Below are 10,668 nucleotides of genomic sequence, written 5' to 3'. Positions count from 1 at the left end.
ATGGACACCACCATGCTCCTGAATGTGGAAGGGGTCAAGAAGACCATTCTGCACGGGGGCACAGGGGAGCTCCCAAACTTTATCACAGGATCCCGAGTAAGTGTCCCCCACTCCCACCAAATGGGGCTCCCCATGGAAGCCTTCCTCTTTTCAGCTGTGCACACCGCACGTCCACCAGATTTCGACTTTGCCCAAGACCAGCCTGGTGGGCCTATCCTGGAATGGTCCACCCCAGACATCTGAGCTGGCACCCATTTATAGGGCATTTTTAATACTTTGCTGGTTAAAGTTTAGTATGGGCTGAGAGGAGGGGCTTTGGGGAATTTTCTGGAGTCCCAAGTATTAAGTGAGAAGAAAGGGCCCTTGGGGGTCATGATGTTTGTCCCCAAATGTCTGGTGGCTGAGGGATGTGTCTTTGACCCCCCCGGAACTTATTTAAGGAGGGACTTTCAGACATGCAGAGCAGCAGAGAGAGACAATGGGGTCCTTTGGGAGAGAGATGTGGACTCCTTGTCCCTGGTAGGAAACGGATGGGGAGGAGGCTCATGCTGTCTGGGGTGCCCTATCAACTTATCAGGTGTGGGTGAGCTGACCTCTGAGGGCATCCCTGGGGGTCTGCCGCAGTGGGGGCTTCTTCTGGAACTTGGGAGGTGTGCAGACCAGGGTCAACTCTCTTGGTGGCCAGGTGACCTTTCATTTCCGCACCACAAAATGTGACGAGGAGCGCACGGTGATAGATGACAGCAAGCAGGTGGGCCATCCCATGAACATCATCATGGGGAACATGTTCAAGCTCGAAGTCTGGGAAACCCTGCTGACGTCCATGCGGATCAACGAGGTGGCAGAGTTCTGGTGTGACACCATCGTGAGTAATCCACGTTGGCCCACTCCCCCATCTGCTCATCCAGCTTCTTTGCAGAGATGTAGCATTTCAGGAAGGTTGGGAGTGGGAACCAAACTCTCCAAGGCAAATCCCACATCCTCATTCCCTGTCATTGGAAATAAGATATCTCCAACCAAAAGAATAGGCCCTTCAGTGACAACCAGGGCCATGACTGGCTGAGGGTGTGTGGGAGTGGGAGGCTATGCCCTTTGGGAGTGAGCCCACCCACTTTACAGTTCTTACTTTTTGCACAACATTTTAAGATCCGGGAGACTTTTGGCCATTGGTTGCTTTTTTATCCCACTTCCCCAGACCTACCAACATTGCAAAAAAAAAAAAAAAAAAAAACCAAAAAAATCCCAACTTTTTTTGTTTTGTTTTGTTTTTGTATTTATGGTACCCTTAGAAATTACCCTTAGAAATTAGGCTCCTTGTTCTGTGGCCCATATGGAAATGGCAAAACTCATAGACAAACAAACATTGCTTACGATTGCACATAAAAGTCAAAGCCAAAGCATAATGAATTTCCAAGTCCCCACCACCTGATGCCATCAACCCATAATCAGTCCTGCTTTATCCACCCCTGAGGCACTTACCTTCCTCATCCCACATGGTGAAAGCAAATTCCAGAACCAGCTCATTTTATCTGTAAACATTGAGATGTGTATCTCTAAAATACAAGGATATTTTAAAAACACAACCACAATGTCATTATTAAATCCTTTTTAAAATTTGAATAATTCCTTCATGTCATTTAATTTCCAGTTGCTTAGAATTTCTGTTTTATTTTTTTCCTCATTTATTTCTTATAAGTGAATGAGTTTGGTTTGTTCACTTAGGATCCGAAGTCCATAGGTAGTGGTTTATTGATATGTCTTCCAAATCTCTTGTTATTTATGGAGTTTATTTTATTTTGATTTGGATTTGTTGGAGGAACAAGGTCAGTTGTTCTGTAGAAGTTTCACATTCTGAGTTTTCTCATTGTTTTTCTATGGAATTGTCTAACATGTTCCTCTATTCCCCATACTTTTGTTCATTTGGGAGTTTGGTCTACAGGGCTGGACAAGATTCAGGTTCTTTGTTTTTGCAAAGATGTGTCATGGATGGTACTGTGTACCTCTCATTGAGAGGCACACCATGCCTGCTTCTCCTATTGTGACATTAAGATTGATGGGTAGGCTCAGGAGTTGACAACCTCATCCATGCATTAAAAGCTCCCCCTTGATGTTCACTATTGATGGTGGATGTGCCTACAGATTATTTCACCAGGGGCTAATGACCTTTTGAAAGAGTAATTTGGGAGAGAAATAAACCTGCACTTGAACTCTGTTCTTTTATTAGCTGTGTGGCCTGGGGAGGTCCTTCCTCCCTTCTGCCACTCTATTGCCTCATCTATAAGTAAATACAAGCCTAAGTTAAAGGGTTCTTTTGGAGATTCCATGATGCTATGTATATGAGTGCATACAGGGCAGTTGAAAAGCTGGGACTATAATTTTGAGTTACAAGATTTTAAAGATTAACTCCTTCATTTTACTAAAAATGAGATCCACAATATACTCACAAAGGGAAGGAGTCTGTTGACAGAGAAAGTTACGTGACCTGAGCCAAACAAGTTGAGGGACAGGATCCAAGTGGGGGCCGTGATCCCTCACTCCTTTGTCCAGTACATGATTCTTTTTTTTTTTTTTTTAAGTGCCTGATTCTTAGAGTCAGGCTGCAATTCCATCCTCCACCACTAGGTGATCCCACCCAACGTGTCACTCATTACTTAGCAAATATTACTTGAGCGTCTTGTCTTGGTACCAGTCCCTTTGTATTCATCCGGATGCTTTCTAATTTTAAAAGGCATTTTATTTTTATCACATTAAGAATTTAGAGAATTGGCTTTTTCTGTAGTTTCAGTTAGTTTAAAACATATGGCCTGAACTAAAGGTGCATATCCATTTAAAATTATAAAATTATATAATTTAAAATTTATATAATTTTAAATGGATATGCACCTTTAGTTAAAGCCATATGTTAGACAGGCTTTGTCACCAACAACCCCTCCCCATAGGATGCATGTTTAATAGCGCAGAAGAGCTGCATGCATGGAGCTGTCAATAAATTCTTAATTAGTTGATTGATTTGTTGTTTGCAAAACTACAAGCTGCTGTTGCTTCTGCCCTGTGGGCATGGCTCTGGGTTTTCTGTGGTGTCTGTGCTTTTTTGGCCACATCAACAGTCAGATGAGTGCACTGCTCCTCTCACAATCTGGTCACTTTTATACCAGAGTGATGGTTTTCCTGATAGCCCCCCCACATCTCCTCCTCCCAGCCCACAGTTACCATGATCGCACAGGCACATGCAGCCATATATAACTTCCACGGTTATTTATAGACCCATATGTCCACATTTTGTCTGTCAATCCATCCATCTGCCTACTCAGGCCTCAATTAATCCATTCTTCCCTTCAACCAATATTCATTCATAGTCTCATCTTCCATCATTAAACCTTCATCTGTCCATTTCTCTCTTTCTTTTTCCAACCATCCATCCATCCATCCATCCATGCACTTAGAAAACTGCCACTGGACATCTGACTTGACTTTTCTGAGTGTTAGAAGTGAAACAGGCAAAGTCCGCAGCCCTCAAGGAACTCAATTTCTGGAGGAACAGATATCTAGACTATTATAATGTGGGGCATCCAGTGTCACAATGTAAGTAGTGAGAGCAGAGTGCTTTAAAGCCAACAAAGAGGGACAACTAACTGCTTTAGGGTCTTGGGGGGATTTCTTTAAGAAGATGCCATTGAACTGGTCTTGGAGTTCATCAGGCCTAGGAAGGAAGGAAGGAAGGAAGGGTGGCATCCACATCAGGAAATGTGAGAAGGCCTGGTGTGTTCCATTTAGTCAGTGCTTCTCCTCTGTGGGCATCTCTCTGCCCAAGAACCTAAATACCAGGAGGAGTAGGCAACCAGTGTGACAATCAGTTCTGTTTGAGAAAGGACCAAGGAGACCTGGCCTTCCCCACCAGTCACATGCATCATTCTCTGCAGAGCCCTCTGCCTGGACAGTCCTCATCAGATGACCTTAAAGTTTAGGTCTCTGACCCTCCCTCCCTTCCCTAAATCAGAGGGACAGGGTCAGTGAGGGGTTCTGGGATTTTCTGTTCTGAAATGTATTCCTCCCTCTCCCAGGGGGAGGATACTGGTCTCCATGCAGATCTGTTTCTGGTGCCCAATCTTGTGAGGCCTGGGGTTGCAAATTCAAATTCCATGAGGGGTCAGAAACCTTGGTGGCCCCATTTACAGGGGGCAGCTGCTCCTCATCTCCACCTGGATGGCTGCCATGTCAAAGGGACAGGGCCCAGTGTGGCCCAGTGTGGTCTGAGGGCATGTTCAGAAATCTGCAGAAGCCTGTGGACTCTCCCAAAGTTTAATCATTGAAAACTAATTTAAAAAAACAAAAACAGATGGGCTGGGGTTGTGGCTCAGTGGTACAGCGCTTGCCTAGCATGTACAAGGCACTGGGTTCGATTCTCAGCATCACCTATAAATAAATGAATAAAATAAAAAAAGATCTATCAACATCTAAAAAAATATTAAAAACAAACAAACAAACAACAACAACAACAGCCTTAAAGCCCCCAAAATGGTGGTGACACTGGGCTCCCCTGTCTCCAGTTGCTGCCCCAGTGGGCTGAGTCAGTCCCAAGGGCTGGAGCCTGGGTTCATGCAGACTTGTGTGCAGACCTGTGTATGACTGTGCTGCCCCTGCTGGCCTGAAGCCTGGCAAGTTAGGCCTCAAGGGCTGGCAGAGCAGAGATTGGCACCTTCCTTGCTCTCTCCAAGGTGCTGCCCAGGAGACTCAAGAGACTGCAAGACTTGGTTATGTTTCCTGGCCTTTATCCTCCTTCCTGGGATTTCTCTCTGTTCCTGGTAGCATCCCACAGCCCACTGGTTGATGTATAGGGGCCCTGGTACTTCCAGATGGCAGGTGTCCAGCAGGACAAGGCCTTGGTCAGGGGGCATGCCCAGTACCAGGACAGCCTGGTTCAGAGCTCCTGCTCAATATGCTGTGGGACAAGTCTGGGGAGTCGTGGCTGCTGCTCCCTGCAGCAAGTGAGTCCTGGGGCCACTCCCTCCACCAGGCCAGCCTTAATCCTGCAGGCTCAGCTGCCATCTGGCCGGTGGCTCACAAAGGAGCTAATCCAGGCAGATGGGGGTGGGGAAGGTGACCTCCCTGCCCTCTGTCCCTTCCCTCTCCCAGTGCTGAGTGTTGCTGGAGCTATGCTTGGGGCCCCGAGCTGGGCCACCTCAGAATCTGGCCAGGGACGTGGGTTCTCAGAAAGCATAGTTGGGGAAGTTGGGTCTCCAAGGCTGATTCCCCAGCCCTCTTCTACCTGAGATGGCCACCCCGGCTCCCAGTGGCTGCCATGAGCCAAACTTATTCTGTATCACCCCCTACAATCCCTACAACTGTAAAGTGTTGGCACTTCACAGGGCACCAAGGGAACTGGGATTCAGGGAGGTGCTGTGACCTGGGCTCACTCCTGGTCTGCAGAACTGCCAGGTTGCTCTGCCAGCCCTCTTGGAGTGGGACCCTGATCCCTCCACTGCTATATACTGTCCTTCCTATGAGTCATAGGCTTGTGAAGCTCAGGGTCTCCTTGAGGAAGAGATGTGTGACAGTCAATCACAGGCTACTTGAGGCTAAGGGCATGGCTTAGGGAGCTAGTTTGGAATTCTGGCTCTGTCATTGGCTAGTTGTATGACCTTGAGCAAATTGTTGAACCTCTCTGGGCTCTAGTTTCCTTATCTGTAGAAAGGGGATATTAGCAATGTCTCCCTCCTTGGATTATGTTAAGAATTGAAGTTAATAAAGTGCTTTTTTTTCTGGCATACCATTGACAACAGTTGTTATTGGTACAGTGGGACAGTGGATTCTGCTGGGAAGGGAGTAGGGGGTCTTTGTGCCCCAGCTAACTCTCAGCAGATAATCCAGATGCTACCCATCTGTCTCTCCTACAGCACACGGGGGTCTACCCCATCCTGTCCCGGAGCCTGCGGCAGGTAGCTGAGGGCAAGGACCCCACGGAGTGGCACGTCCACACATGTGGGCTGGCTAACATGTTTGCCTACCACACGCTGGGCTACGAGGACCTGGACGAGCTGCAGAAGGAGCCGCAGCCTCTGATATTTGTGATCGAGCTGCTCCAGGTGGGACTCTGGGGTCAGGAGGATGAGGGGGCTGTCTCAGTACCAGAGGGGGAATGGCGACAGGAGGTATCCTGGGGAGCCCCAGCCCCACTTGCCTTGATATGGCCTATTTCTCCCCAGAGAACAAGAAAGTGTTCAAGAGCCTCAGAAGGATTGGAATTTAGAAAGAAAAATCCCGGTTTATTTATTTATTTATTTTTCCCAAGAGAAAAGCCCACTTGGAACCAACTTAAAAGAAATGTGGTTCATGTTTATTGGAGAGGCATTTTTCTGCTACTTCCATTTTTGTTTTGAAAAGTTTAGGATCACAACCTCCTGCCTGATCCCTGTGGTTTGTGGGCTCAGGCTTGGTTCTTGGAAAATCTGGGAGAGGCTACATGGAACTATCCACACCCTCCCATCCACACCTCAGAGTGATTGATGGCACATGTTTGTGGCGCTGTGGGGGAGGATCAGGGTTAGGTCAAGGCCAGGCCAGGAATCAGCTTGTGGTCAAGCTGAGGCTCAGCCTCAGGGCTACATGGGCAAATAAAAATAAAAGAGAGAACTGTGGCAAATACAGGCCTTAACAGGCTTGCTCAAACAGTTGCACAGCACAAGGACATCTCCTCTAAGGTGCTCCTTGTAGACATTGCACATTTGTATTTTTATAATGACAACTTTCCAGCAGATGGCAATAAGGTAATGCAATGTATCTTGTAATGCAATGAGTATCCATGACAGTTCTGAATATTGGGAGTAAAGTGTCCCGATGAAGATGTACCTTTTCCTAATTTGCACAGAGTATCGATTTAGGGCAGGGTCCTGGGCCTTGTTGCTTCCTTCCCCTGTGCATGCGTTTCTGACCAGCAAGCATGATCCTTCTAGCACATGACACTGTGGTCAATACAGAGCTGACTTCAGGGGGCCTTGCTGGGCCCACCTTCCCTGGTGTCTGCTGCGGTTCGGGCTCCTGGGCTCCCTGCCGCACTCACCCGCAGTTCTTGGGCCAGGTTGAGGCCCCGAGCGAGTACCAGCGGGAGACATGGAACTTGAACAACCAGGAGAAGATGCAGGCAGTGCCCATCCTCCACGGAGAAGGAAACAGGCTCTTCAAGCTTGGCCGCTTTGAGGATGCTTCCTCCAAGTACCAGGAAGCTATCGTGTGCCTGCGGAACCTGCAGACCAAGGTGGGAGGCTGCCCTCTAGGGCGGGAGGTGGGGTTGGCTCTGGAGGAATAGTCCTGCCCTGGCCTCGGTGGATTGGGGAGGAGGGGGGTCCTTTGGCTGCCCAAGCTCAAGGCTGATTTTCTGCACTGGGCAGGAGAAGCCCTGGGATGTGCAGTGGCTGAAACTGGAAAAGATGATCAACACCTTGATCCTCAACTACTGCCAGTGTCTGCTGAAGAAGGAGGAGTACTACGAGGTGCTGGAGCACACCAGCGACATCCTCCGCCATCACCCAGGTGCGGGTCACAGGGCGGGGCGTCCCAACAGGTGGAGGGGTGTCCGGCCCAGGGGCACAGGGTCACCTGCAAAGACCTTTGTGGACTTCTCTCCCCATCCCTTTGAAGCCTCAAATTTGTCTCCACCTAGCAGGGTTTCCCCAAACATGCAAGGAAGGTATTGGGGGGGGGGGGGCTCACCGTGGGAAGTATTTTAAAGTGCGCACACTCCGCTAGCTCATCCGACTTACTAGTGATTTTGTGGAGTAGTCATCAGGCTTTTTAAAGAAGCAGGCAATCAATCTATAGAAAGGTAACAAAGCCACACTAGTACCCGGGGTGCGGTGACATGGGAATATTTGTGAAGAAGGTATTTGAACAATGTTAACAGTGACCGCATCAAAAGCGCATGCACCAGGCACGAAGTCCTCTTTTTAAAATTATCTTACTTCCTCATCCCCATAGTCACCGTGTGGGGTAGTGTCAGGTTAGGACCTTCAGATTCTGCTGTTTTGGGGAGCCTTTATCAGGAAAAGAAGACACAGTTCTGAATATAAAATGAGTTACAGGTTTTGGAAAAATCCGTGCAAGGGAGAGGAGCCCGGACTGTGGTGATTTCGCAGAGGAAGAAACAGGCATAGGAAGCGCCTAGGGGCTGGGGCGGGGGCGGGGTCCGGCAGCTGAGTGCAGCGCGATCCTCCCCGCAGGCATCGCGAAGGCCTACTACGTGCGCGCCCGGGCTCACGCGGAGGTGTGGAATGCCGCCGAGGCCAAGGCGGACCTGGAGAAAGTGCTGGAGCTGGAGCCGTCCATGCGCAAGGCGGTGCATAGGGAGCTGAGGCTGCTGGAGAGCCGCATGGCCGAGAAGGAGGAGGAAGAGCGGCTGCGCTGCAAGAGCATGCTGGGCTAGGCTGCCTGTGCTGTGGGGTGGGGACCCCCAAACCTTTCCCGTCTCAAGAGCTTTGGCCGCTTCACTGACCCCTCTGTCCTGCAGCCTGCAGGGCACCCAGGCAGGGAGAAGATGGCCTGATCATTTCTGGTTCAACTGACCAAGGTTTTGGTTTCCCTTTTAAATTTTAAAATTATTTTTTGAGGTCTGGGAATGTAGCTCGGTGGTGGAGTGCATGCTTTGCAATATTGAGGGCCTGAGTTCCATCCCCAGATGAAACTTCACCAGGCCGGATACCCCCCCCCCCCCCACTTCAGCCCCAACACAGAGTTTTTGTTTATTTTCGTGGTACCACTGAGCCACATCCCCAACTCTTTTTATTTTTATTTTTATTTTGAGACAGGGTCATGCTAAGTTGCAGAGGTTGGCCTGGAACTTGTGATACTTCTGCCTCTGCATCCCAAGTAGCTGGGATTATAGGCGAGTTTTCACCATGCTGCGCTACAATTATTATTTTTAAAAAATCAAAGTCATGCATGTCCATGGTTTAAAAAAATCAAAAGAGATAGAAGAACTTATGAATAAAAGTGAAATTTCTTTCCTATCCCTTTAGCTCAGATGTCGCTGCTTTAATTGGTTCTGTTTTTATTCTTCGGGTCGTTTTCTCTATCTCCAAATAATACATTTGTCTTACAGCTTCTCTCTGCATCATTTGACCCCGTGTTAATGAAATATGAAGATGCCATGCTTTGGCAGTTTCTCAGCCCTTTCCTCTCTTTCTCCCCATTTTGGATGCTTATATATTTTGGGACTTCTTTTTGGTTCTCTTTGTGTAACTGTGTATTATATACCTAGGGCTCCCCAGAATTTCATGGACTTTAGTCCATCTGGTGACTCCTGTGTAGGATGAAGATGGCAATGTGGGGACCCTTTCCTTCCTTCTCCCCCACCCGCACCTCCTCCTGCTTCCTGAAGTTCAAGGTACTTTACTTTTCCATCATCCTGGTTGTTGACACCTGTCTTGTGTTCTGTAACCAAAATGGTCTTCTGTGCTTTGTCCACAGATTGAAAATCAATAAACAGCATTTACATGATTATGGCCTTGTTAAGTAAGTTTCTCTGCAGGGCCCGTGGGACTTTGCATTTCTTCTTCTGAGGTTCCAATTCCTTGACCCCTTGGGCCACCAGAACGAGGATGCTCCTAGCATCGGAGAGGCAGTGTGTACTTTAGTCTGGAGGTGCTTTACTATTTCTTTCATTCTTCTTTTCTTTTGTGGTGCTAGAGGTTTAAAGTTGAAGCCCTCCCTGTCTTGGAGAAAAGGGAGGGTCGTTGTTGGTTGACTTTGGATTGGTGCTTGGTGAGACAGGCAGGCCTATTATGAAGGAACCAGGTGGGAGGAGGCGGTTTTAGGGGAGGTCAGAGGAAGGGGACTTTATGATCTTCAGAAGCAGCAAAGGAGGAGTATCCTGAGGTCATTGAGAGTCCCCTGAGATGGAGAAGGTGGAACAGGACACGCGGGCGGGAGGGGGTGTGCAGCAAGGGAAACTTTGTCTGCTCCTTCCTGGTAGCGCTGCCCTGGGAGAGGCCCAGATGGTGTCTGGAGGCTCCAGGTGGCTCAGAAGCAGAGAGGAACCTGGCACGGGATGCTGTCTGAGGACTGACCAGTCACTATGACCGGCAGAATTCCCAGCTTTCCCTTCTCTGTCCATTTTGTATGTACCACATTCCCACTGCTGCCCTTTCTCCTGGGGACAGTTTGAATACCACCTTATTGGTCAGGGTGTGGCCCACAGGTCTCACAGCAAAACTAATGCCCAAATGCGTTCCAGGACCCTGCTTGGTCTTGTTTGACCCCACCTGGGTTGACAGTTCTCTTTCTGATGCCCTAGAATAGTTTTCCCAAGGAAGAAGAGGGTTGGGGGTCAAGACATCTGTAGACTATGATGGGAGGGATCCTGGAGAGAGAGAGAGAGAGAGAGAGAGAGAGAGAGAGAGAGAGAGAGAGAGAGAGAGAGAGAGAGAGAGAATACAGGGGCCACTTATCCTATGTTACTGTCATCCAAAGTCAGAGAATGGGACAATAGTACCAGTTTTCAGAGAAATTACTGCATCTCACACCCCATCTTACTAGTGCAGAGGAAGTGGGATGCAGAATACACCTGGGAAGCTTCCCCATCCAGAGTCCTGGTGTCTTCAGGGGTTTCTTCTGTGCTCTGAAAACTGGCCTTGAGGAAGGTCCTGATTGGCCAGGTCTGGGCAGGGGGATGCAGGG

At 48.6% G+C, this 10,668-nt stretch overlaps 1 protein-coding gene across 1 annotated transcript; it reads left to right on the top strand.

Annotated features, from left to right (window-relative positions):
* Aipl1 (aryl hydrocarbon receptor interacting protein like 1) lies at positions 1 to 8,416 on the top strand. Its single transcript, XM_046425101.1, has 6 exons — positions 1 to 96; positions 686 to 865; positions 5,895 to 6,083; positions 7,076 to 7,252; positions 7,386 to 7,527; positions 8,214 to 8,416. The coding sequence occupies exons 1-6, from the start codon at positions 1 to 3 to the stop codon at positions 8,414 to 8,416; spliced, it is 987 nt and encodes a 328-aa protein (XP_046281057.1).
* Positions 8,417 to 10,668: the final 2,252 nt, after the last annotated feature.

This window comes from Marmota monax, unplaced genomic scaffold, assembly GCF_021218885.2.
Source record: "Marmota monax isolate L192 unplaced genomic scaffold, Marmota_monax_Labrador192_F-V1.1 WCK01_AAM20220418_F8-fsc00218, whole genome shotgun sequence".
Taxonomy (NCBI): domain Eukaryota; kingdom Metazoa; phylum Chordata; class Mammalia; order Rodentia; family Sciuridae; genus Marmota; species Marmota monax.
Note: the sequence above shows the minus strand (reverse complement) of the source record. Positions and strands in the feature narration are given on the sequence as shown.

Excerpts from the sequence above, each read along its gene's own strand:
- Aipl1 (XM_046425101.1), top strand. The coding sequence starts at position 1 with ATGGACACCACCATGCTCCTGAATGTGGAAGGGGTCAAGAAGACCATT. Across the intron at positions 6,084-7,075 it reads TTGTGATCGAGCTGCTCCAG|GTTGAGGCCCCGAGCGAGTA; the intron begins GTGGGACTCTGG and ends TTCTTGGGCCAG. Across the intron at positions 7,528-8,213 it reads CATCCTCCGCCATCACCCAG|GCATCGCGAAGGCCTACTAC; the intron begins GTGCGGGTCACA and ends TCCTCCCCGCAG.